General features: G+C 44.8%; 1 protein-coding gene across 1 annotated transcript in view; it reads left to right on the top strand.

The window, feature by feature from the left end:
- The first annotated feature begins 515 nt into the window (after nucleotides 1-515).
- scrib (scribble planar cell polarity protein) overlaps nucleotides 516-27,774 on the top strand; it is an 84,879-nt gene continuing 57,620 nt past the window's right edge. The window contains exon 1 of the mRNA XM_083995789.1: nucleotides 516-1,636. Within this exon, the coding sequence (XP_083851915.1) occupies nucleotides 1,478-1,636 (159 nt within the window). The 5' untranslated portion in view covers nucleotides 516-1,477. The remainder of the gene's footprint in view (nucleotides 1,637-27,774) is intronic.

Raw genomic sequence — 27,774 nt, forward strand, 5'->3', positions numbered from 1 at the left:
GGGCTGCTAAATACATATGCATGCCACACTTTTTAGAGTTTTATTTGTTAAAATAATAATAATAATAATCTTTAACACCATGTATCATTTTCCTTCCATTTCACAATTATGTGCTACTGTGTGTTGGTCTATATCACATAAAATCCCAGTAAAATACATGTAAGTTTGTGGTTGTAACCAGTGGTGTAGTCTAATTTGTTGTCATGGTGGGTGTATAACGTTACTGCTTTTTAGGTGGGCACACTGTTCATACCTGTATCTATATAGTTAGATAGTTGTAGTGGGTATATTAAAATATGAATGCATTTTCAGTGGGTATATTGAGTACACCTGAGTGTGAAAAGTTCAAGGGCTAAGAATATTTGTGCAAGGGGCACTGTACACTCTATCTATCCGCCGCTAGGTGGCGCTGTAAAGTAACTTGTGGGCTTCGCTACAGAGGCGCAAATCGGCGGTGCTCCAGCTCAAATGTAGCCCAGCCCCCCCACACGCCAAACCGGCCTCCCTCGGCTCAACAAGGGGGAGGGAAGTGCGGCTGTTGCTGAAGCTACTGTTACCGCCGCTGGCATTTCACCTCCGTCGCGCCGAAAGAGCGGACAACCGGGCGGTTTCCTTTGCCGTCTTCCTGGATGTTGTTACCGCGGACACCGGTTACCAAGGTGTTTTCCGAATCTTCCGTGGTCAGACAAGTGCGAGCAGCTAACAGCGGCCAGGCACAAAGACGTTCAGTTCAGTTCAGTCAGCGCAGCGGCTAGCCGAGGGTAGCTAACGGTAACTAGCCTGCTAACAACACAGCCGGTGAGGACGAGCACATCCTTGCGCAGCGGTGCTCGGCTGGTTAATCTCTGCTGACTCGCTCCGTGGGATGCGTTAGCTGTTCGGTGATACCCCCTCCCACATTTACCTGTGCCCTAACTCTAGTGGTTGCGTATGTGCGTGAACAGTCGCCACTCATGACCGAGCCACTCCGGGCAACGTCTCTGCACCGCTGGGTCGTCGGCTGCATGTCGCTCAGCTAGCCGCCACGGCGGAGCTTCGGACTTACTTCGGGGATGGTGGCGGTAGCAGAACAAGCTAACCTTGCTCCGTCTGTGTTGAAGAAGAAGGAGAAGTGAGCGCAAGAAGTGGGGGCAACGCTCCAATAAGCCAATTGGGAGGTCTCGGTTTTGTTTATGTGTAATTGTAATTCCGGGGTGGGCGACGCTGGGACGAACATGACGGTCCGTGAACGCAGCTGAACTGAAACTGGGAATATCGCTATCACATCGAAGGGATTATTTTTTGTCTCTAAGTGGATTTCGGCCTCCTTTTTTTTCAGGGTCATCGTGGGAACACAGTAAGTGTTTTTGACATTGAGTGAACCCACTCCAAAAAAAAAAATTCTCTGTCCCAGCGACCCCCCTCTCCCCCCTGCTTCGCCCCTCCGATGCGGAGATTTCAGTAGCACCGGCGACCAAATTCCCCACGGCGGCCGGACATGCTGAAGTGTATCCCCCTGTGGCGCTGCAACCGCCACGTCGAGTCGGTGGACAAGCGGCATTGCAACTTGCAGACGGTCCCCGATGAGATCTTCCGCTACAGTCGCAGCCTGGAAGAGCTGCTCCTCGATGCCAACCAACTCAAAGAGCTACCAAAGGTATGCAGCAGGGGTTCACGCACCGAGAATATCTCCTCTGCGTCAATCAGTGTCTATATTTGTGTCTTGGCTTGATGGTTTCCTGTTCTAAATTCATCCTGCATCTCAACACACGCGCACACACACTCACAACTGGTGGTTTATTCACATATTTGTACAGCAAACGTTTCTTGCTAGGCCATAAAGCAGTAAAACAAGCCTGCATGACACTACCTGCTCAGGTACTTCCTTGGCAGCACAGATACCGCCTTCCTTGTTTTCTTAGAAATGGGTTTGGTCATTCTGGCCTGCAGTGCTGTAGATCATGATAACAATAAAATAGCTGCTAGAAGTACATTTTTTACTTTTTACGGTTTGCACTCATTGAGTCATAAAGTTTTGATAAACACTACAGCTATTGCCTTTATCTTTAGGCAAGAGTTCCCTTGACCTAAAAGTGTGAAAAGAAGTGGATCTGTGTGGTGGGATGTGTCAGCGAAGGGCTCGGTGAGGTCCTGGTGTATGTTCTGAATGTTCAGAGGGATTAGTCCTTACCAAAACAGCTGGCACGCACCATGTTGACTGTAGTAATGTAATGGCATCGTGGTGGCTGGTTGGAGTGGGCCAGTGTGGGAAGGCATGCGTGGAATGAGTTGCGACGCTGTCCCCACCCACACTCCCACTATGTAAAACATGACAATACTTCTCTTTGCATTGCCAGAGAGTTTATTATAAGAGAGGAACAGAGTGGTTGTCTGTTTCCCCTTTACAACTCTTCACAGCAGTTGGGGAATAAAGAAAAACATTTGCTTGCTGGACCCTCTCTTGGTTTTATTCACTGAGGCATTGTTCACCATCAGGACAAGACACTAGCTGTGATTGTGATGGAGCGGTGGATTTCTTTTTTTCTGACTAGGCTGACCAGTGGAGGACATTGTCATTGTCAGTCTCTTACATTTCATAGCTTTTAGGTTAGTGGTTCAGTGGAAGGGACAAGTGGCACATTCACTAATGAAGTTTGTCAAAGGGATAGTTCACCCAAAATTCAAATTTCACTCATTATCTACCCACCCTCATGTTTACTAAGAGCTGTGAGAATTTCCAGAGTCCTCCGTGCCTTCTCTGAGTTACGGGGGGCTCCGTGCAGCAGTATTTGTCCATATAATGGTTGTGAATGGATACCAACTTTCTTCGTCCAAAAAGACACACCAAAAAACATCCAAATACCTCCACATAGCTAGTCTGTAATGTCCCTCTTGTATTGAAGCCCCGACATGAGAAATTGTTCCGAAATAAATTAAATAAGTCTATATTTTAAGCTTGTTTGTAGCGGAAGCTCCCAGTGTCTCGGTTCACTGAGATTTGCACTGACCAGCGGAACAATTTCTCATGTCGGGGCTTCAATACAAGAGGGACATTACAGATGAGCAGTATGGAGGTATTTGGATGTTTTTGGTGTGTCTTTTTGGATGAAGAAAGTTGGTATCCATTCACAGCCATTATATGGACAAATACTGCTGCACGGACCCCCCCGTAACTCAGAGAAGGAACGGAGGACTCTGAAAATTCTCACAGCTCTTAGTCGACATGAGGGTGAGTAGATAATGAGTGAAATTTGAATTTTGGGTGAACTATCCCTTTAACTACTCAAGGTCAACAGAGGCTGGAGTGTTGACACTGGGCCGCCTGCTACCTCCTGGGAATTGTACACAACAGAGCTTTTTTGTTTCAACTTTTGGAAATTGATACACATTGATCTCAGGAACTAGTTTTGACTATTTATTTCCAGAGAACACTTCACGTGCCTTTTTATTTGTCTCGTAAACATTTATTTTAGATCAGTCCTCCTTGTGCTAATTTAATGAAGGATGGTTTAACTACCCCGGGGACACGGGCCTGGCTGTAGATTTTGGCACTGATGAGAAATTTAAAGGACAATATTTAACCTGCCTTCAACGTTGTTAATGGGATAGGGCTGCCTATTTCTTGGCACAAAAACCGAAGCCTTCCTCTGCTCGACGAGGCTTACCCACAGACAGACGGTGCAGAGACGATTCCTCCACTACCTGTCGCACCGTCACAGGCATCCACAGTGTACCTGCCCCCCCCTGTAACACCCAGTGACAGATACACACAGACAATTAACCGACACAGTCTGGCCGTGTGGCGCTGGGCTGGACCGGGAGACGTAAATGCATGGTGACAGAATGTCTCGTGTGGTTGCGGTGAACTCATAGCGTGCAGACACAAAGCATATGGGTTCTCTCTCCGGTCCCTCAGAGTCAGCGGGGGCTTGGGCGAGGGGGGAGCAGCAGCGCCGAGAGGTCAGACACGGGGTTTTTCGAAACAAGAGCAGTGACTGTATGATGATGGTATTACTATAATGAGCTCAGAAGTGAGTAAGGGTCTGAATGAATGGCTTTTTGCATTTCGTGCTGCTTCCACGTCCCCTGCGTGTTCAAGTCCAGTTGAGTCTGTGTGGACTTGCTCGTCTATTTTTAGACGTCTATCCAACGTCCCAGGTCATATTGTGCTCATCACTTCTCCCCATGTGTCTGTAAACGAGGCCACCTTCCACCACAAACAGTCTGCACAATGTCGGCTGCACAACATATGCTATACACTGAGAATAATCGGCTCAAAGGTCGGTGACACCTCCACAAACTGTCACTTCTTTTAAAGCGAGAACTGTCCCGGGACACAGGCACAAGCACGCAGACCAGTCAAACATAGGAATATAATATATTGTGTGCAGTATCATTTTTTAAGTCACTAAAATGCACAATGGCAAAATCAATACAGGTATTATATTATTTTAAACACAGCAGAGTCTTTTTGAATTAATAATGAACAATAAAGCGTGACTTGTAGCTGCTGCTGCCGGTGGGAGGAAGAAAGACGGCGTGGAGATTGTTCTGCGAGGGGTTTTAACACGGTGAACAGATGGAGATTTAGACGACCTGACAGTTTCTTAAGTTTGCTGTGACTCACCCCCACCGCCCTGCCCACCAATCTTAGATTAATGCTCTGCGATAATGGCGTCTCAATTCGACGCACAGGAATGTTCTAAGTATGTTTGGAGAGAAAAAAAAGAAAATCTAATTTTTTTTTGTCTAATGTAGGGTGAGATGGTGTCCAGTGATTTTATTACATGGAGTAAAGTGTGACATATCTGTATGAAACAAGCTTAGAGAACCAGTTAAGTCGGCAGCTGGTCAGGAATTCCCCTCATGCCCATACATCCTTAGCTCTTAATGCTGCATCACAGCTCTGCTTCTCTCATTGGCCCAAAAACTACGGTAATCTCAGATATTCCTTTAATGGCTCTTTTGTTTTAGTTGAAGCCTTTTTTAAGAATCTAAACCACAAAGGTGCCATGTGGAGAATTAAAATACCAAAACAGTAATGGAGAAAAGTGGTCAATTATTCAGGCCTGTGTTTGTAATGAATGGAGCTTTTATGTTTGCTCTTTTTTTTATGTCACTAACTGTAGATGTAGTTGTGATGTGCCCGGTTTTTAAAGTAATAATAACCCACACTGAATATATTCAGTTTGTTCAGAGTTTTCATTTTGGAGAAGTTGTGCAGCGGAGTGATTGTGAATGTGAATCTCTGAAAAACCCAGGGCCGCTTCAAAGATCATGTTGAGGAAGAGGGGAATTATCTTTTTAGCCATTCTCAAGTCCCATGACAGGTTACAAAGAAGTCCATTCACCAGTCCGATCGCCCCCCCACCCCCCAACCTCCCCTTACCCCTCCCATATCCAATGTCATGGCTCTTAGTGTTTCCTGTGTACATTGCACTGCTTACATTAAGCATATCATTACTCGAATGATCATTTTACACATTAGTTGTCGGTCAGCCCCCCGCCCCCCCCCGCGCCCCCGCCTGCCCTAAAAACACAGGGAGGGTCCGGTTTTGCAGGTGGAGCGCAGGTGCAGCTTTAATACCAGCGCCGATGACACATGTACAGCACAAACATATCAACTTGTTCTTGTTTTGCCTCCTCCATAGTTGAAATGGGGAACAGATCTAGGATGGGTGTGTCCCCACCAGACTTTGCGAAACAGGTTTTATATTGCTCCTAGTCTTATTACCCAATAGGACCGTATGGGTACAGTCCGGATTCCCTGCCACAACCAGAAATATGAGAACCGCCGCAGCCAATAGCACGTGGTATTAGCGTACGAGAGTGAATGAACACATGCCTGATTTCATGAGTTCACCGGCTTTTGGTTTTCAGGATCTGTGGTTGAGCAGCTGAGAGTGTTTTTGTCTGATGGGGCGGGGGGGGGGGGGGGGGGGGGGGATGATATGTTTACATGCTTGGCAGCCTGAATAAAGTGGGAGTATATGTGCATGGTAAATAGGAAGGATGACTATGCAGTCTCTTTAATCCTCAGCTGTCACCGTTGCCCTCTCTGTGCGTCCTGACAGATCTGTGGCTAAAGGGCAGATTAGGGCTTCACCCGGCCGTGAAAACACCCCCCCCCCTCCCCACCACCTCCACTCCACCCCAGCACCACAGCTTTGACCCCCAGTGCGTTTCAGTGACCACATCCTCTGGGATCTGCTTCCCTGCCATGTGGGTCTCAACATCAACGCGCTGATAAAAACCTGGACGCGTTTTCTCCGGAGTCCCTCGTGTGTGTTCAGCCTCGGGTCAAGTGAAACCCAAATTAGGCCCCTTCACTCAGCTCCTCCTGAATGTGGATCGGTCCGCCCATTGTTTACCCGAGCCTGAACGGTCAAGTGTTTTGATTTGATGTCTCGGTTCCAGAAATATCTTTCTCTTGGATTGGAAAAAAATGGTTTTGTCTGATTTGAGTTGAGAGTTGATGCCCTTTGTCCCATTTACTGTCCTAGTGAAGGTGTAAAAACCGCAGGCTGGGCTTTAAAGCCATAACTCTGCTGCTCACTGAGCAAAGTTTGCTTTAATAATCTAGGACATGTACACTTCACACTGTATCTCCACAACGTACTATAGAGCCGTGCCGCCCGTTTCCAGTGAACTCTACAGAGGAGCCCTGGTTTGTCTCTCCCCAGCGAGCGGCTGAAGTAGGCTATAGGACCAAAGATAAATTACACCTGCCATTGGCCTCTCTGCGGTAAAACCCTTGTTACTCCGCCTCAGCTCTTTCTCCCTCTCCTGCTCTCCTCCTCTCAGCTCGTCGGAGGCCAGCAGTGCTTTTGTGCACAGAGTGTGAAGGAGTCTAAAATAAGATTTTCAGTGTGACTGTTTTTTTTGTTTGGATATAACAGGCCAGATTTGAAGATTACGTTTGCGGTTGTAATTGACCCTACCCCCACTGTGACAGTAGAGGACAACATCTAGAGGAAAAATACAAGTGTTTTTTTTCTTCTTTAAAAAAAAAAATCAGTCTCCCCCCAATGTTACAGGCCTGAAAAGTGAGAGAACCAGAGCTGTGGAGGCCACAGAGAAGCAACAATGTGAGATGTGAATTTCTTTTTGATGCAAGAGCACATTCAGCAGGTTTCTTTGTCTGAGCTGATGACCAGCTGGCCTCACATCCTGCCTGCCCCCCTCCCCCCGATCTGGAGAGACCAAGGGGTAATGGGAGGTGTATGTGTGAGAGAGGAGAAAGAGTGAGTGTGATGTGGTGGTGGTGGTGGTAGTGGTGGGGGTGTATTTTTATTCCGGAGGTGGATTAACAGGAGAAGGGTGGGGTGGTTGTGGGACTCTGGCAACTCACCAGTGTAGCTGAGCTCCACTGATCCTCAGACCTCAGGGACTCTGGTGTTGGATCCATCCATCCATCCATCCATCCACCCATGAGCATTGGGCACTAGGGGTGTGCCAAGAAATCGATTCACATAAGAATCGCAATTCTCATTTAATACGATTCAGAATCGATATAAAATGTCCCAAAATCGATTTTAAGAAATTAAGCAAATCTGCTGGCTGTAGGCCTCCGTTTCCGTAGAATTTAAAAGACAGCATGTTTAACTGTACTATTTTTTTTAAATAAAGAGGTACTTTTAATTTTGTTACTTAAAGCAGAAGTAAGTGATCCAGTGGTTTTGGCTAACTTCCTGTCAGCTGATGGAGTTAGCAGTCCCCGCCCTCGTCCCTACGTCACCACATTCACGCGCATCCCTTGGCTGCACACACAGAGAGGACCGCCCCTTTATGCCGTTCTCTCTCCTCATTGGATAAAGGTTGTAGGATACAAGGAAAGTTTTCTCCTCAGCTTACAGCAGAGCAGAGTGACTGACAGACCCGTGTTTCAGACCAAACACTCTATAGAAGTGATTGCTGTCAGAAGATAGAACTATTTAAGACTTATATTAACACAAACATTCCACTTACTGTTGCATAAAAGCAATATGTGATATTGCTTTTATGCAACAGTTTCAACAATTCCATTGAGCTGTGAACATAGTCGTACTGTCTGTAAGTGTGGTGTGTTGGTTGTGTGTGTGACAAATTTCCCTCCGGGGACAATGAAGTTTATTTTGATTTGATTTGATTGAGCTAAGCATGGATAAATGTTTACAACTCAATAAATGTGAAAAATACACTTTAGTCATTCTGTCCTATAAAGCAGACTGGAGTAGATCATGAGGATCCTTTGCACACCGATAGACTGAAGCAGAAATCATTAGGAATCAAATCGTTTTGAATCGAATCGAATCGAAATGTGAGATAATACAGATTCCTAACACTATTGGGCACTGATATGCAGTGTCAGGTGGGGAAGAAGCAGTCAGAGAGCAGCTGCTCCCCTGGAGACTTCTCCACCACGGCCGAGATGGATCTTCTGCTTTGCCGTATCTGACAAGCACACACACACTATCTCCCTCCTCCCTTCACTTTCAGTTTGAGAGAGAATGTGTAATTCCTGGTAAATGGCAGCAAAGTAAACTCTGTAATGTCAGGCCCACACTGCAAAACAATGCTGCTGAATAGAGACTGTTGCAGCATTTGCAATTTGATGCACAGCCACACGTCAGTGGTGAGGAGGAGGATGAGAATGTGCTGCCTTATCTCTTTCTTTTGACAGCAGCGACCTACTCCTCAGGGTCATCCCCTTAAAATGTTTTTATTTTTGCCTCTAGAATTCAACCCCTGCTTTCACATCCCACCTACAGTAAATCACTATCATTTTGTGTAACCTATCAGTTGTTTAGATTCATTTGAAAGATTTGATCATTAAAAATCTATGAGGCAGAGGAACATGGAAGCTCGCGATCACATTATTATTATTACACCGTTGTTGGTCCCACCCTGTGTGGTCCAGTATCGTTTCCTGTTCGAGGTCGAGCTGTCACATGACATCACACCCAGCGATTCCCACCTCACTGCAGTGGCAGCGTTATTTGGACCCGACGCGGCCTCACCGCCGCCCCGCCGCGCACTCTGGCCTCGGACGCCGGTCTCAAAGGTAAACACGGAGGCAAAAGCTCTAGTGAATAATTGATGGTGGTGGCAGCTGTTTGTGATAGGGGAGAGTCTGAGGCTGCACTGCGCGTCCTGCTGGAGCAGGCATTAAGAGCTCAGACAAGATGAGCAAGTTCATGCCATTTTGTCTTTTTTTGTGCATGTGTGTGTGTCGTCCAGCTGTGTATTTATGCTCAAAGCGCACAGGCCTGTGTGTGTCATGGTGTAGAGGGTGGCACAATTGCAGACAAACTGTGGTCAGGTGACTAGTTGATTGTTTCCATTTGATTTTATATGACCTAAGAAAAATGCTTTTCTGACTGGTGTTGTGACATAAGTGTGTGTTAGCTTAAAGGGATAGTTCAGCATGTTTGGCAAATTGGCCCATTGCCATAATCCCTATAGTTTTAGGAATAGGTTCATTACCTTTATTTGTCGGTGCAAGCTGTTTTTTAGAACGGCGGAGCAGAGCTGTGAGCTGCTCAGAGCTACGCTACGGAGGCTCATGGGATTTCTTGGTTTCCCTCATCAAACTCATCAAATACACAATACAACAACTCCAAAACGGAACGTTACAAGATAAATTAACGAGGTAAATTCACGCAAAACCGCTGATGCGCGTTCCCATAACGTTCCGTTATTATCTCACAGCGTGGTGACCGATAAATCAAAGTAACAAACCTACTCCTAAAACTATAGGGATTATGACAATGGGCCAATTTGCCAAAATGTTGAACTATCCCTTTTAAATATCAGACTTATAAAACTACACTTTATTGCAAAGTCCTGGAAACACGGTAAGTCTCTGCCTATCAAGAGGCTTGGGAACTGAAAAAGTCACTTATCAGCCGGTTGTAATTGCCTTGTGCATGGTTGGTTATTTCCCATCCTGTTCCTATCTGTCTTGTGCCAGATGTTTACTCTGCTCGAGTAAACCCTCTCTCTCTGAGGCGTTCACACGCTTTCAACAGGTGACGTTCAGGACACGGAGCCGGACGGAGAGCTAGAGCTGCTGCTGCTGCTGCTGCAGATGAACACGTGAAGCTGAGAGTGTTTAAATCTAGCTCTGACATTTCTTTGGAGTCGGATAAGGCTCCCTGAACCTTTTGATCATACAGGCGCTCGGCCGCTACACACTCACTCACACAAATGGGCCTTTTGAGGCTAATCTGTCAGGGTGCTGATGTCCCTGTGGGGGAATAGGTCGCCTGGGATGGCATTAAAACTGACCACAAACAAATGCTGCCCTTTATCTGCCGGCCACACACAGTCATTGAAGGCCTCTATCTGTCACCATGAAATCCGATCGCCCTCAGCGCTCTCCCTCTCTCCCAGTGGCTTTGGACGAGTCTGTGTTCCTCACCGTCAGCTCTCTTATCGCCAATAAAACCCCGACTTTGCATTCACATTGGAAGATACCGCCTGGATTCAGAAGCAGCGTTTAACCAAGGTTTTAATTCAGCTGCGGTGATGGAAAGCCCGACTTTAACCAATCAACCACCGCTTCTTCTACACAACAGCTACCACAACACTCCTCCTGCTTTTCTATATTGTGTTTAGAAACAGGTGGCCGGTTCAGAACGACTCTCTGTTGCTCCACAAAGACCCACAAAGTTTGTTTTTGTGTGGGCCACTCGGCCAGCGTCTTGGTCGGAGCCGCTCTCATTTGTTGACGCCTGTGTTTTTCTTGTTGATTCCTTTTTGTTGGGAGCGTCTCTGCGAGCAGGAAGTGGGAATAATCAAGTGAGCCATGGAATGCCCTGTTTTGTCCACTCTGGATTTTTTTTTTTGCAGAGCATTTAGGGACCTTTAAATCGAGCCAGGAGGTTTGAGAAAAATTGGCTCATGTTTTATTGTTGTTTAGTCCAGCACTCTCCTTTCCGTGAACCAGCAGCACTGTGTCTGTTCTGTTCCCTGCCACTCCCTCCTGTCCTGTAGCCATGTACACACTCAGGAGCTACGCTGTATCTAACTGATAGTGTTTGTGATAACTGATGCAGAGCTCCTTGCTCCTCTGTAATCCTACGAGATGTGGCACAAACCCACAAAGGAATGTTAAGCACAAGAGCTCATGAGTCATGTCAACACACAACTGCAACTTAAGAACTCATGCAAATAAACAAACACAGTGCAAATTCAGAAAACATATCCATCAGTTTGACACACGTGATGCAAATACAGATGTGAAGCCAGGTTTTTCCTTTTTTTATCTTTTTTTATACTGATGGTGAGAGGTTAAACTTGAGCAGCTGTGGTTATGGTTGCACCTCCATGTTTGTGTCACTCTTCCATTGTGTTGACTGAATTTGCAGCACGTTTCTGTATTTGCATGTGCATATTTTTTGTTTTGTTTTGCAGTACATGAGGTGCTGTCAAATTGATGAATAGGGCTGGGACGATATGCTTTTCTCCCGATTCGATTCTTCTACGATTTTTTTGGATGGCGATTAGATTTAAATTGCGATTCTACGATATTGCCGATTCTCTCGATTTTTAGTCTGGATTTTTAACATTTATCTGCACACAAATACTGTAGGAGCCTATAAATTAACATACTCCATTATAAAGTGAACTTAAAGCAGAAGTGAGTGATCCGGTCGTTTTCGCTAATGCTGCGTTCCAGGCAGGCTTTTGAAATCGTAAATTACAGCTTCAAGTCACAACTTACGACTTTGTAGCGTTCCAGGCAACCCACTCGTGTTTTTCCGACCTGTTTTACCGGTGAAAGTCACTATAACGGCCACTCGTAACTTCCGACCGGTGAACTCGTACCAGATCGAACTGGTACCACTTCACGGTCGGAAAAATACGAGTTTCCTTGAACGCACCATAACAGTCCTCGTCGCTACGTCACCACATTCACGGCGTTCCTTGGCTGCACACACAGCCCTGCATGCCGTTCTCTCTCCTCATTGGATAAAAACTGTAGGATACGATAAATGTTTTCTCTTCGGAGCAGAGCAGAGCAGAGGGACTGACAGACCCGTGTTTCGGTCCAAACACTCTATGTAAGTGATTGCTGTCAGAAGATATAACTATTTAAGACTTATATTAACACAAATGTATCACTCACTTCTGTATTTGCTGTGTGTTTGTCCATTTGCATGTGTTTTTCTTTATTTGCTGCGCACATTGAGCTCTCAGGGCCACCGTACAGTCTCAGTGTCTGTCATCTACGAACATTTGGTTCCATTTGGGGAATATTTTTCCCCAACCCAGCCCACCCTTGATTGATGACTGTCTCCAAACGTCTATGTCTAGCTTTTCTGAATAGTAGAAATAGTTGCTCTCTATTGAACACTGCTGTGTCTTTATAACCAGTGGACAATATAGCATTTTTCTAAAACCCAAAGCATCAATTACTGAATTAAATCTGTCTTAAAATGTCACAGTAATGTCTGTGCACACACTGATCAATCCCCCTGACCCTGAACTTATCTGGGAAAATCTTCAACAGACTGTGATCAGAGATTGTGAGAGCGTGGTGGTCGTGGTTCTGTTGAACATCTCCCGTGAGACAGCTGGGCAGCCATTTTTATGTTTCCATAAATACTTTTCCTCTACATGTATTTCTGCATCTCAGCCTAGTTAAAATACAGATAATACTCTGAACTAACAGGCCCAACTGCAGAGCTCAGTGATTTGAATTTCCCGCTCACTGACGTTGTTATTGACTGAATAATCATTGCAGCTTATCTAAATTGCAGTGATGTCTACTTCTTTTCCATATTGATCACACAATTGATTTAGCCTATTATCATCCACTATCTCTGACTCATATATTCACACGTTTGCTTTGTCTGTATGTTGGGAAAGAGCAGTGTTGTTGTGACTAGATTAAGCCTTTGATGAATGTGTTTTAGCTGTAATGCCGTGATAACTGAGCCGCGTTTTGAGTGTGTTTCCAGTCAGAAGCCGTAAGTCCCTTAATTTATAAGGCTTTAATTCAGATTTGGTCATTTTTCTTCAGATTTGTTTAGATCCCCGTCGTACAACTCAACATCCTGTCTGACTCTGTACCAAGGAGCTGTGTAGCTTTTATTCATGTGGAACAAATCACAAAAAAATCCTAAAGTATTGTGATTTTAATGTATGGTCAATTGCATTTGTTTTAATGTATCAGTTTTGCATTTTCTCCTTTACCTGTGTGGGTTTGTTTTAACATGGGCTGCAACTTTTGTTGAGCATTGTTATCAGTAATGTCTATTTTCAACACAACTATCTCATATTTTTGATGTGACTTGAAGCTTTATAGGATCATTTTGCATTGTGAAAACTGACGATTTGAAATAAAGCTATCCAGTTTCAAAGATTGAATTGATGAGAGTCAGTATGGCAGACTATGGAGAGTCTGCTACAGCCACAAACTGAGCGACCCTGAGCAGCATAGCTGTGTAGAAGTACGAGAATAAACTGGGGCAGCGTTTGAGCTTCTATATGAAGCAGCCTCCAGTGAGAATGGGAAAAGTCCAAATCGAAATCATATGCCTCCGAGTTCCTTTCTCTGGAGTTCCTATCAGTTCCTTTTTATCGGTGGCGGCTTGTTTTTCTGACAGTTGCGTGTTGCAAAACAATGACGTCAAACGTATGGCATCTACAGAGCTGGAAACTCGCAACAAGAGAAAGTCCGTGTGTGGCTTCATTTCACAGAGACGGATGATGACAACAGTGCTGGTTGTAATATCTGTAAAATGGCCATTTGATGGAAACGCCAACAATAAGCTCAGACAACTTTCTATCTAACATGGGTTTCAATTCTAGGAATGCCATGTGCACCAGAGCCACTGCTTCTCCACCAACCAGCATGTTTATATCCAGACATGCTTTTCCTCCCGTAGGCTTCTTTCCCCACAACAAACCCATCAGAAACAAGAAGAATCTGACCAATAAGCACAGTAATGGCATTGGTATCTATAAAAATGTATCAGTCTCCACTTCTTCCTAAAATTGTAAAGGTTCACGCCACGGCTGCTTGTTCTGGGGGATTATTTCAGATGTGAGGGATTTAGAAGGAAGCGGTGTTACATGGTTTGGGTTGGTTAATTGGTTATTGAGGCTGAAGTGAGGGCTGTGGTTGTGCAACATGACCAGTTTTAGGCTTCTGATGGAGAGTTGCTGATGGGTGGAGGTTTTCACGTGTATGACAGAGAATAGATGTGAGAGGTCAACAGAAAACACAGCAGGGTTCTTTGGAGACAACAAAGCAGCGCGCACGCATGTACGTGCCACACTCATGCATACATGCCGCGCTCACGCCAGCGATAAATAACAAGCGAAGCAGTTAACGGGATAGTTCACCCAAAATTCAAATTTCACTCATTATCTACTCACCCTCATGTTGACTAAGAGCTGTGAGAATTTTCAGAGTCCTCCGTGCTTTCTCTGAGTTACGGGGGGGTCCGCGTAGCAGTATTTGTCTATATAATGGTTGTCAATGGATACCAACTTTCTTCATCCAAAAAGACACACCAAAAAACATCCATATACCTCCATAGTGCTCGTCTGTAATGTCCCTCTTGTATTGAAGCCCCAACATGAGAAATTGTTCTGCTGGTCAGTGCAAATCACGCGAGATTTGCACTGACACAGGAAGATCAGTGAACCGAGACACTGGGAGCTTCCGCTACAAACAAGCTTAAAATATAGACTCATTTAATTTTTTTCGGAACAATTTCTCATGTCGGGGCTTCAATACAAGACGGACATTACAGACGAGCAGCATGGAGGTATTTGGATGTTTTTTGGTGTGTCTTTTTGGACGAAGAAAGTTGGTATCCATTGACAACCATTATATGGACACATACTGCTGCGCGGACCCCCCCCCGTAACTCAGAGAAGGCACGGAGGACTCTGAAAATTCTCACAGCTCTTAGTCGACATGAGGGTGAGTAGATAATGAATGAAATTTGAATTTTGGGTGAACTCTCCTTATAACAGGCTCACAGAGAGGAGATGGCAGCAGGTCTTGAGTCTATGTGTTTGTACGGCCTGTCAGTCAGGCCCTTGAACGCATCTTTTCATCTCCAGTCCAGCAGGCCAGGTTTTTCCATCCACACACCATTTGGCTTCTTTTTTTTTCTTGAATACGTCGGCCTCAGCAGTTAACCATTCCCTCTGCCTGGTGTTGATGTCTCAGCTTTCAAGTCGACTGATGTGGTCACAACAGAGCAGCCGGATCCGATGAGTGATTCAGTATGTGTTGATAGTTTCTGTATTGTTTACAGTAAAAGGTCAGTTATTTTAAGTTGAGGAATCGGGAGCGAATCACAATGCAACTCTTTGTGTTCATTGTCTCTGCTTTATTCTCTCAACGGGGCAGCTTTCTAATAATATTTTTTTCCATCACTGTTGGGTGAGAGTTCAGTCAGACCTCACAAAACAATATTTAGACTCCTGGAGCAATATAGAAAATACAAATCTTGTGTGTGTGTGTGTGTGTAGGCTAGCCCAAGGATTTTCCCCCTGTTGTGATGCCCTTAATATCACTGGCATTTTAAGCAACTTTGCCTCAACTTTCCTTAATAATGTTTTTTTTTTTGCTAAAGTGTGAAAGATTGGGAGGAGAGGTAAGCGGCTTGGTGCTCTGTGTAATTAACTCAGCATAGCTGTGTTTGCGCTGCAGCACGTGACATCCGAGGAAATGCAGGCATGCCTGGAATCTCCAGGAGCTTGCCCTGCCCTCTGGAAGCTCACTTGGCTCGCCGCTCACTCATCTGTCTCAGCTCTCACATGCACTTGAACTTACTCATTCTACATTCCTGTTGGTGAAGCCCACACACACACACACAACCCACACAGACCCCAACACAGAAGCATGCATGACACTGCGCAGACCATGCTTCAGTTGAATCCTCATGCTAATCAAGTTTAATTTCAGTCTGGCCTTGTTAAATATGAGTCAACCCATTCCAGCAGTGTTGTAATTAAGCCTGCTCCTGTTCATCTGGGCCTTAAAACACAAATGGGAATACCATGAAGGTGCTCAGCAGAAGGAATGTAGGAAAAACCTCCACAGCACTTCTCAGTGAAATGATTTTACAGTTTTAGTCCTGATGATTTATAGACATAGGCTCAGCGCGATTGATATACATGATCTGAAATGATCTGACTGCACATGTATTGATGTATTGGTGGGGATGTTGGCTGTTTTTTCATCTTCTGTCTGACCTGCTCCCCCATGGTCGATGCTTCATGTTCAACACATCAAGGCTCCACAGACCAAATAGCAGCTTATCTCTGACTGACTGTCTTTTTTTTAATGTAGTTATTCTTACTTGTTCTTCCCTTGGGCAGATTTGAACTACTTCTATATTATTCTACTTCACTTATTGTTTCATCTATATTAGTAATGTTTCAAAAACGTTTTCAAGCTGTCAGTTTTAAATAAACCGGTGTAGACTTCGGCCATTCAGTTTATTCATACTAATCTTCAACAATTCAAGTAATTTCCAACCATTTCATACAGCCTTCTTCTTTTACTTTTACTCTTCAGATATTGTTTCATCTTTTCAAGATTGATTCAGCAATTTCTTCACTTAATTCAGCATTGTTTCAACAATTTATTCAGCTCATTCAGCTTTCAGCATTCACCCGTATTTCCTTTAGGCAATGCATTCTCTAGTTTTTTTTTAGGGTTTGCCTCAGGAAAAAAACAAATGAAGCTATTAGGGCCACTATATTATAACACTTTGGGGGCAACTATAATTACTTAACAGAAAAAAAAAGTATATATACTGTTTATCGCCATTCAGCTAAAAAAAAAAAAAAGATATTGCTTTTGGTCCATATCAGCCCTGATCTATCTTTATTATCAGAATCATGTGAGAACAGCAAATACTGACACGGCCTGTCTGGGACCTGTGTGACTGTGCACGTCAGCACTATGTCACATTTACTCTGCAGAGATGTTTAGATCCCAGTTGTGCCTTTGCATGTATTATATACTCCAGACTCCGACAGCTGTAACTCAGCGAATGTGCAGCATCTCAGCATTGCACTGTGTTTAATTACAATAAAGGAATGTGTCGACCGATCACCAAACCATTCGACAATACTCCACCCTTTCCAGATATCTGGTTCAACTGGCTAAAACCACGACCACTAAGTGTTTGTGAATGATTTGGCTGTCACATCTGAGCTACTGCTTTAACTTGGCACCTGCCCTGCTGCCCCCTGCAGAGCTCACACTTTGGCACATCCAGAGACATCAAGTACAGATTCTCACACTTTGTAAGCAAGCACACATCTACAGCTGATAACAACCGACGACCGCTCAATGAACCAAACCCTACGCTCACCTAGTGGAGACCTGTGTGTGGGCCGTGGGGCTGAGGGGTTTCAGACGGCAGTAAATGTGTGGTCACAGGTTACTGTGGTAGAAGTGACAGACTCTCTGCAGCTCGGCAGCAGACTCGTGGCTCTTTTCGAGCACAGGAACATGTCACGGGAGGTCAAGAACAAGCGGCGATCCAGCACACACACCATGTTTGGTTGGACTCTGTCCCGTCGTACTGTATTAGGAGCATGGGATGCCAGCAGAGGTACAAAATGTGCTATCTTTGCCGAGCGCACTGAACCACCATGTTATTCTTTTTAAGATTTTATCAGGTTCCTGTGTCACGTATTTTTAGACGTGCCATCATGATGACGTTGTGTGTGTGTAGAGGAGTGTGTTTCACAGCCCCTGGGGATCAGCTCGTGCTTCCCTGTGGGCTTAGGGCTAGTGTTTTGGTCGTTCCTGGCGTTGATCCTCTCTGGAGTCATGTGGGAGGAGTATGCAGACAACTCTGTAATTACGCTGTCTCCATGACATATTAATGGGGTTTGGCTTGTAATCCTAAGTAACGGCATCTTTGTCTTGTGTCTTGTATCAAAGATAAGCGCGGCATGTGCTGAAGTGTCGAAGGCCTCTCGCAAATCCACACCATAGAAATGAAATGTTAAAACAACAAGCCAGATTCCGTCACTGCAACGTCTCCACAGCCTCCTGATGATACAGTGCAGATGTTCACACATGCTGTCCTGTTATCTTTGAGCTGATAGATCGTCAAGAGTCGAGCGAGGCTCAGTTTTCATTTCATCGTCAGTGGAGCGTCACCGGGGAGGTTCCTGCTTCCTGGTTCCCTCCCGGCTTCTTCAATGAACAAATGCCGGTCTCCAAGGCGATGGATCTCCCAGGGCCAGAGGTTTTTGCCTGATGCGGGGGCGCGTTCGCCTGTGTGTGTTGTCAGGGAGAGACACCAGATGGGCCGGGGCTTCCCCCTCGTGTGTGTCGCTGCAGAGTAGACCTACTGTACCTCCATGTGTGCACACACACAGGCCCTGGCGATTGCAGTCGCAAATCTGCTTACAACACAGCGACCTTTGCCTCGGCCCGAGCCAAACGTGTCATACAGATGCAGGCAGAGAGAGAGAGAGCAGACCTAACGTGTCAAAGTCACACTTTGTCCTCTGGTTTTGAAAAAGGCAGAGACACTTTATAGCAACACCTAAAGTGGAGCAGTTATTTTTCCACAGGGGCAGTGAACTACATAGAGGTGACTTTGTGCTGCTCTTCTGGACCACTTAGCAAACTTACCGTTGCAGCCGTATGCGCTTCTCTGATCTGTGATGGAAACTTTTAACCTGTAAATCTCAGAATATACAGTATGATGCTGTGCAGATGAGCAATGCATCAAGGTCTGGTTACATGCATTAAAGAGGAACGATGCAGGATTTGCTTAACTATGCCACTTTTTTACTTTAATTAAACAGCTTTGGAGTAATCGTGATGGTTTAATAAATGGCTTAACTTGTTACGAGGGAGAACGGAGGCTCTCTTCCTTCCATGTGCATCGTGTCACTTATTGCCTCTTTGGGCTGAAAAACAACTTTGCAAGATCGGGGCCCCGGTGTCCCAGATCTCGTCTCTGCAGCACTGCGACACAACCTCGCCTCGCAAACTGCAATCTCTTGTTTATGACAGATTAAACCACACAAATATACACATCGTAACATCGTATATGATGTATAACATTATCTACCGCTCTATTGATTGATTTCCCGCCGGCTTCGTTATCAACACATGCACATGGAGGAGAGGAGGGTTAGCAAAACCTTAGCGGAAAAGCGACCAGACTTCCATAGTTCCTCTTTAAGTCAAGTATATTAATTTGATTGTTTATTTTCTGTTATAGCAGTAGTAGAACGTTTTGCCCTACCTTTGACCTTATTTTGATTTATTTACTCAAAACACAGCAGGAACCCTTGTGTAATCCAGACCTGCTGGACTCTGGCAAAACCTGACAGATGTTGGTCAGCTCACGTCTGTGCAGCTCTGGATGCCACCTAATGGGTTTACTCTGACTCCAGATCTGTGGTCCAGTCCCAGATATATGCAAATTAATTAATGTGGTTTAGGTTTCACACAATCTGTCGGTTAATTTCAGTCGATGGGATGATAGTGACACTGAAATGACTTTGATTCGCTGAGCTCGGGTTTATATTTTTAGCAAACACCCAACATCTTTTCTTGCACCAAACTTCACCATATACCACAGTGGTAATGCAACATTAACTATTATAATTACACAATTCAATCAGTCCTTGTCATCTATACCAGTCAGCTATTTAGTCCGTCAGCAGAGCTGCTCAGCGGCCTGAAGGAATGCGCTGAAATGCTCTGTGAATAATAATCATTGTGCAGAGTTTTAGAACTCAGCGTTAAATCGTAGCTGTTTCAAAACAATGTTGCATGAAATTTCAATACAAAAATGCACCTGGCATAACATACACACAGGTCACCCAAATACGTATGAGGGGAAACCTTTGAAGGGGGGGGGTAGTGGGTCCATAGCTGTCCATTTCCATGCCCGCTTCAAACAGCCAGGGAACATTCCTGAGAGAGAAACGCGAAGAGAGAGAGACCTGTGTGTGTGTGTGTGTGTGTGTGTGTGTGTGTGTGTGTGTGTGTGTGTGTGTGTGTGTGTGTGTGTGTGTGTGTGTGTGTGTGTGTGTGTGTGTGTGTGTGTGTGTGTGTGTGTGTGTGTGTGTGTGTGTGTGTGTGTGTGTGTGTAGCCTGTTGCAAGAGGGAGAATGCCAAGACCGTTACTGGAAAACGATAGACACTGAGCCACATGATCCTGTGAGGGAGGCCACAACCTGGACAAACACAATGAATCAATTGTGCTGAGGCTGCTCGTGCACTCATAACACGCACAAGAACTTTCACTAAGTTTTTTTCTTTTTTTTCCTTTTTAAAAAAAAAAAGATGTAATACTCAACATTATCCCAGTAGTAAACGATGTTAAGTAGCTGCATCAAGATAATATTCATCACTGCACTGTTTCCATTAACTTGTTACAGAGCATGAGTCAGGACCATCATGAAGTATCACACTGTCCGAGACCAGATCCTCTTTTTCTTTTTGACATGTAAACCTGAGGTTGTTCTGGCTTTAGTACTTCCATTTCTACGTATGGAAAGCACCTCAGTGTCATCGCCGTTTATCTCTATGCATCACTTCTCTTCTAGTAAGTGTTCCTCTTGCCGTGGCTGTTATTTATTTATGTTGGCGGTGTACTAAGTAGCCAGAAAATGACTTGTATATCTAAAACACCTGGGCCGTGCGGTGCCAGAGGTTGCCACGGTTGCCATGATGTCGGTCCTCCCCTGTGCAGCACGGCTCGGCGCCACGGGACAAAAAAAAAAAACTGAGAGCTGGCAGGCAGCGCATACCGGATCCAGCCCATCCAGGAAAGAGCCAAACGTCCTCTGTGGACTATAAACAATAGGGCTTCTGCTTTTGTGTCATGTTTGTGGGAACACAGAAAGAGAATGAGAAAGCATGTGATGAAGTCAGGGAGAGGGGAGGCGGGGGTGGGGGGGATGGGGGTGGAGGTGGAGGGGCCTCCTCTACAGCGTCTGACTTCCCCGTGTACTCCTTCATTCCTGCTGTGTGACAGTGTAGCAGCAGATTCTCAGGCCGTTAGTTCAACTAAACAGCACAAGTCTGAATGGGAGCACTGTGCACTTGCTCGCCCATTAAAGGGATAGTTCAACATTTTGGCAAACTGGCCCATTGCCATAATCACTATAGTCATAGCAGTAGGTTCGTTACCTTTAATTGTCGGTGCAAGCTGTTTTTAGAGCGGCGGAGCAGAGCCGTGAGCTGCTCAGAGCTACGCTACGGAGGCTAATGGGATTTCTTGGTTTCCCTCATCAAATACACAATCCAACAACTCCAAAACGCTCTGGTGGACAAGTTGTGACCTGCACATTCACCACGCTATGAGATAATAACAGAACGTTACCAGACAGAGGTCTGTTTTAGAGATAAATACAGAGACTGCTTGCTGAAAAACTGCCCCAGAAGGCAACGCACATCAGCGGTTTTGCATGAATTTACCTTGAAAACAACTCTGTCTGGTAACGTTCTGTTATTATCTCATAAAGTGCTGAATGTGCAGGTCACAACTTGTCCACCAGAGCATTTTGGAGTTGTTGGATTGTGTATTTGATGAGTTTGATGAGGGAAACCAATAAAATCCCATTAGCCTCCGTAGCGTAGCTCTGAGCAGCTCACGGCTCTGCTCCGCCGTTCTTTAAATTTAAAGGTAACGAACCTACTGCTATGACTATTATATAGCGATTGTGGCAATGGGCCAACTTGCCAAAATGTTGAACTATCCCTTTAATATATCAGCAAATAAGTGATAGTGCTGCCTGCAGAAAGTAGGCCCACCCCTTTGTGATCTCTCTGTGGTCATGCTGTGCTCACTGACTTCCCAGACACCTGCTGGACCAGTCCTCATTTGCTTATCCAGGCAGTGTTGGTGAGGATTAAGTCACACCCTCTTTGGTCAGAGACTTTTTTTTTTTTTTTTTTTTTTAGATCTGGTTCATCAACAGAAACCCCTCCCAGCACCAGGCCACCTTCTCTCTCCCTTCTTGATTTCTAAAACTTGTAGTGTGGTTTAAAGTTTCATTCAGTTATATATTGTTTCCTGCTTTCTAAAATGTAGCAGGCGAGATAATCAATGCACCGTCGTTCACACAACATCCCTCTAAGTGTTGTGTTGGTCAGATGGAGGTCTGGCTCTCTGAAACAGAAGCAAAGTGCAGGTGTAAAATCTCTGACAAGATCAAGTTCAAGGCTTCCAGCTCGGCTGCTGTTTTGAATTTGGTTTGGATTGCAAATCTGCGCCGGGGACTCAGCACAAACTACTGCGTTTGTGTTTTAATTAAGCTGTGGACATGGCATCCCAGAACTGGTGGTGCAAGGCTTTTCTATCACTGAGACGGTTTTAGAAACCAAAGCAGTGATTAGCCCACCAATATGGCAACAGTGGAGGGATTACTTGTCTATTTTTAAAATGCTGACTTGAAATCGCTTTACTGCACCAAGCAATCAGCATTCCTGGTTGCGGAGAGCAGGAGTGCCATATGCCACATAGCTTACCATTATTATACATTAGTCTTTGATAGGTAAATATAGTTTATCCTGCACTGAGTGATTATTTTCTGTTGTGTATATACTTTTTGTTTCTTTATGTCTCTATTTAAAAATGTCTTTTTTATTTATCTTGCACTGTTTTTACATTTTACATTGTCTTTTATCTTGTGGTGCACGGTGGCTCTGTGGGAGCACCCTCAATTCAGTTGTACGTTATGCAATGATAATAAAGGCTATCTTATCTTAATTAGTGTCAAATACAACAAAAACTGTCCTATCGAATTATTCTAAAATCACTTTTTAGGCTTTTTAAAAATCCTTATGTCCGTTTGTATATTTCCGAGTGAAGGAGCCTCTTAGCCACACAATGCCAGATCCACCTGTTCCCTCTCAATCTTCTCCCTTTTAACTCTCTGGAACAACTGTCACAAGCGAAATATAGGCTTTCTATTTATTTAACAGTGGATGCAGCGTTGTATATGCAGCTGTCAAATAGGAATCTACAATAAGAACATCCCGGGCTTCACTCAGGCTTCACTCAGGCAGGACGATCTGAAACATAATAGTGGTTCGCAAACTAAACACAACCCAACAACATTCCCAGGAGGCTAGAAGGGGAAAAGGCCTTGTAGTCACTGTGGCTGTTTATTAACCATGTTGACTTTGGAAAAGCATCTGGCTATCACAGCAGAAACTCAGTAGAAACACTATCAGGCTCTGCGCTTGTTTTTGCGGGTAGTTTGATAAGTGTGGTGGTGAGCTGCATTATCATTGTTTCAGCCTGACAGAGGGTTCCCTCTCTTCCCCCCAACAGTTCTTGTTTTCTTCAACGGCCGCGTTTCCCAGCTTCCCTCTGTTTATACAGGCCAGGACGCCGTGAGGCAGCAGGCATAAATAGTCAAGTCCACTCACATACGCGTAATCATAAACACGCACACATAAACTGTATATACACGCGCAGCCCCCGGGCTCAGAGCCTTTCATCCAGGGTCATCCATCCACTCCTCACCCAGTCTGTCCTGACTCATCCTCACTGAAGAAAACATGACAGCCCAGCAAAGACACAGGATGTCCCGAGGGCGCACAAAGCAAGACACAGTGCTATTTTTACAGCAGCAACGATTACTTGATTAGTTGATCAACAGGGAAATCAACAGCAACTATTTAAAGAATTGAATCATCAGTTTAAAAATACAAAAAAAAAGAGGCCAAAACTCTGATGGTTCCAGCTTCGATGCTTTTCTATGTTTTATCTAATTGATTCATAAAAATAAATAGATAAATAAAGTTTTAAAAAATCCGAGGGTTTATGGATTGAGGGTCAAACAAAAATGTTATTTGAGGTCGCCGTAGGCAGAAAATACTCATTAGTTGCAGCCCTATGTTATTTGCACCGTCATTTCCATAATTATGGGATGCCCCAGGTGCTTGAAGTGTAGTAGCTCGGGCTGCAAAGGTAAATGCAAAAGACCTTTTATGATATTGTCTGGTGCATCAGTGTCCTTTACGAAGTAAATTAACCTTAAAGAGCCTGTAATGTATAAAATACATGTTACACCACAGTTAGCAGGTGGAAATGTAAACACACTAGAGATTATGAAATATAGTGTGAATGCACCGTCAAAGCTGAGCTCACAAAGGTTATAGTGAAACTTTTGGTAACACTTTATTTGACGCCTAGTTATACACATATAAGCTTAATTATAACACATTGTAACTATATTTATAATGCATTTCGATGTGGCATTGTCAGTGAGTTAATAACAATTATAACATATTGTAATACCTGACCTTATAAGTCATGATAAAAAGCTTTATAGTGTGTTGTGATTATTGTTATAAAGTTAGTAGTTAGTTAGTTATAGTTATCCAGTGCTATAACTCATTATAAGTATGGTTATAATGAGTTATAGAGATAGGCGTCAAATAAAGTGTTACTTTTCCTATATTGTGCCTATATTGCTTCTTTTAACAAGAAAATCTCATCCACCGTCTGGAGTTACTTCATGTGCGTACCTCATCATGCAACGGCAGAGCTCACTGACATGTGTATTTTTTCTAGCCAGCTGTAGCTTTCATCTCCCCTCACTGTCTTATTGTCAGAGCAGATCTCCACTGCTGTAGTTCCAAACTGCCAACGCCGCCGTGCTCGGCCCTGACTCTGGGCTGCGTCTGCTCTCGGCACAGATCAAAGTCAGCAGGACAGGTGGAAGTAGATGGGAGTTATAGTCAGGCTGTCAGTGGCGCTGGCCTCACCACGCCCGTCTCTCTGTGTGGCCTGCTCAGCCCCAGGGACCGGAGCCAGATAAAGGTGGTGTGGTGACTGAAAGTGCCACTTAAGTGAAACACAAACAGTTGAGCACATATGCAATCCTTCTTTCTTTTTTTCCCTTCTTTTTAACAGTGGCGCACAAACAGGAATAAATGGGAATACAAAGACAACACACGGCTGTATGTTTCCTGTGTGCGAGCTGCATGTTTTGATTAAAGTTAATAGAATTAGCTGTGCTGCTTTAAATGAAACGCACATGACACACCATAGGTTCAGTTTAGTGTGCTGCTGCTGCTGCTGCTGCTGTGTTTGTGGATTTCACTTTTCTTGGTTGCTTCTTTTTCTATTTTTTGTCTCTCGAATGCACACACACACACACACACACACACACACACTCAGCAGAAGAGAGTGTGGGAGATAGTGGGCGAGGGCAGAGGAAGTGAGAGAGTGTAGGTTTCTGCGTGTGTGTAGGTGGATGTAGTATTGTTGCTCTGCTGTGAGGGGGTGCGATTTCTGACGGGAGCCAATGGGAGCGTCGTCTCCCACACAGACAAAACCACATTAATGACAGTCTGTTGATTTGTCACGTGTTTTTTTTTTTTTTTTTGGGGGGGGGGGGGGGGGGGGGGGGGTTGATTAATAAATGACATGATTCATCTGTCAGTGAGTTTACAGTCCGTTGAGATAATTTGCTGGTCAGTGGCTTAAGTCTGTGTCCCCCCCATTAGTGGGGCAGAGTGTCCACAGCACTGTGGGAATCCATTGTTTACCCTCCTTTCTTCATTAATAATCCACCGTCACTCCCTTTCTCTCAGCGCTCTCCTCTTCTCCTTCGCACACAAGCTTCCTTTTCTTCTCCGCTCCGTCTCTCCCCGCTCGCCCGCTCTATCCTTCTTAGTCATTCCTGCCTTTTGTTATCCCCTCGCCACTTTTTCCTCTTTCAAGGCCTCATCCTTCCATTTCTAGTGCCCTCTCTCTCTCTCTCCCCTCTCTCTCTCCTCTCTGTGGTGCCCTTTTTGGACAATGGAGGAATCCTCTGGCCTGGCTGCAGGGAGGAGGAGGGGGGGGGCTGTGACTGACAGGCCTGTGTGGGGGCGAGCTGCTTGGCCTTTGTCCCTCTGCCAAGGAAAATGGAGGGAACCCAGGGAGGTGGAGCAGTGGGGAGGAGGAGGGGAAGAGGACCAGCGAGGGTGTCATTCATGTGCGGAGGCTTCGGGAACTTTGGATTTCAAACAGTTCTCTTTAGAGGGGGGAGGGGGGAGGGACGGGACGCTCGGCCCATATTGCTCCATTAGCATCGGCCTTGAAGTGACTAAGCATCAGTGGTGGACAGTAACGGAGTACATTTACTTGAGTACTGTACTTAAGTAAGTAAGTTCTCGTTACTTTCAGGTCTGCTCTTTTTTTCTTTTTTTTTTCTAAAATACTATTGAACACAATAGGGCTGACCCAAAAAAATCGAAGCTTCGAAGCTTCGTTTATTGCCATGGTAATCGATCATGAAGTCCGTGATCGACTGTTTTTTTTCTTCTTTCTTTTCTCCTTTTTGACACCTGTTCTTATTGTTACATTAAAATGAGTAGGCGACCTGGCAGCCTGATTGTGGAGATATGCAGTGTTTATTTGCCATTACTTTCATTATCCCCCCCCCCCCCCCCGTCAGACGTTACGATCGCGCACCCCCCGGCCATCGAAGCTTCGATTAAAATCGATTTTATGTCCGCGAAGTTTCGATTATCAAAATATGATAATCGGGTCAGCCCTAGAACACAAGCTGTGTTTGTCAAAGAAGGAAACCCTAACCCCTAAAACCAGCACATCATTGCAGGTGGTTTTTTTCAGAGGCAAAGAGTTAATTCTCAGAAACAAGAGTTAAAAGGTCCTTAAATTCATTTAGAAAAATTTATAGTAATTCATTGATGTGAAAAATAAGAAATTTGCTCTTACTCTTACTTAAAGTAAATTTAAAAGCATGTACTTTTGGATACTTAAGTACCTTTAAAAGCAAGTACTTTTTTACTCTTGCTCGAGTAACATGTCGACTGAGCTACTTTTACTTGTAACGGAGTAAATTTTGACCAGTAGTACCGCGGTGGAGTACTCTGTCCATCTCTGCTAAGCATGTAGTCCTGCTGCTGCATAATGTGCTTTTAGTTTCAGATTAGAACTCTGCTGCTCTGAGGATCCTGGACTCGGTGAGATGGTTCTGTGCTGGGAGCTGTGTTGAGCCTGTGCTCATTCATGTAGTGAGTTTATACCACAACAATGACGGCAGCTATCTATAGAAACATGTGCAGTAATGAGGCTCGCCACTCCACTGACCGACCAAGTTACTCAGTCAACCAAATCCTCTCTGCTTTTCATTTCATTTCCCCGGACACTGAAAGAGTCCAGGCCAGCACCAAAGCATGTGCTCGCCCCCCCTCCCCTCCTCTCCCCTCCTCTCCCCTCTCTCTTTGAGCCCCTCACCCAAGTAGTGTGTGTACACACAGTGTGTAGTTTGTGCACACACACTGTGAGGGAATGGATATTGGGAGAAGAGTTAGGGGACATAAGGACCGGGCAGATTTTGGCAGAAGATTAAGAGGCTCGGGAATGTGTGGATAGGAATTCCAGCGGAGTTGCAAAGGAAAGGAAGTGTGTTAGAGTAAAACAGAAAAGAATGGAGGAGAGGTTTAATGACGGCGGCATGTAATTTGACTTCCTCTTTGTAGCAAAACTCTGAGATGAGTGAGTCCACTGATTGAATGCCTCGACGAGCTGAGACCTGATGGAGTCGGTTCAGCCCTTTTTTTTTTGTTTTTGTTCCGCTCAACACCAAGACTTTATGCTTTTGTCTTTGCAGAAGTTACACCAACCCTCCCCCCCTCCTCCTCCTCCTCCGCTGCCAGGAATAAGTCTTTTTATGGATATTTATACTGTAGTTTTTAAACAACAAGCCCTGCACCCGCTTGATGATTTAGGACAAAGACGGACTTGGGTGTCTGGAGTTTCTCCACGGTCTCCTGCACACTAAATGCACCCTGAAAGTAGAGGGTTGAAATTAGTGATT

This window comes from Trachurus trachurus (genome assembly GCF_905171665.1).
Source record: "Trachurus trachurus genome assembly, chromosome: 20".
Taxonomy (NCBI): domain Eukaryota; kingdom Metazoa; phylum Chordata; class Actinopteri; order Carangiformes; family Carangidae; genus Trachurus; species Trachurus trachurus.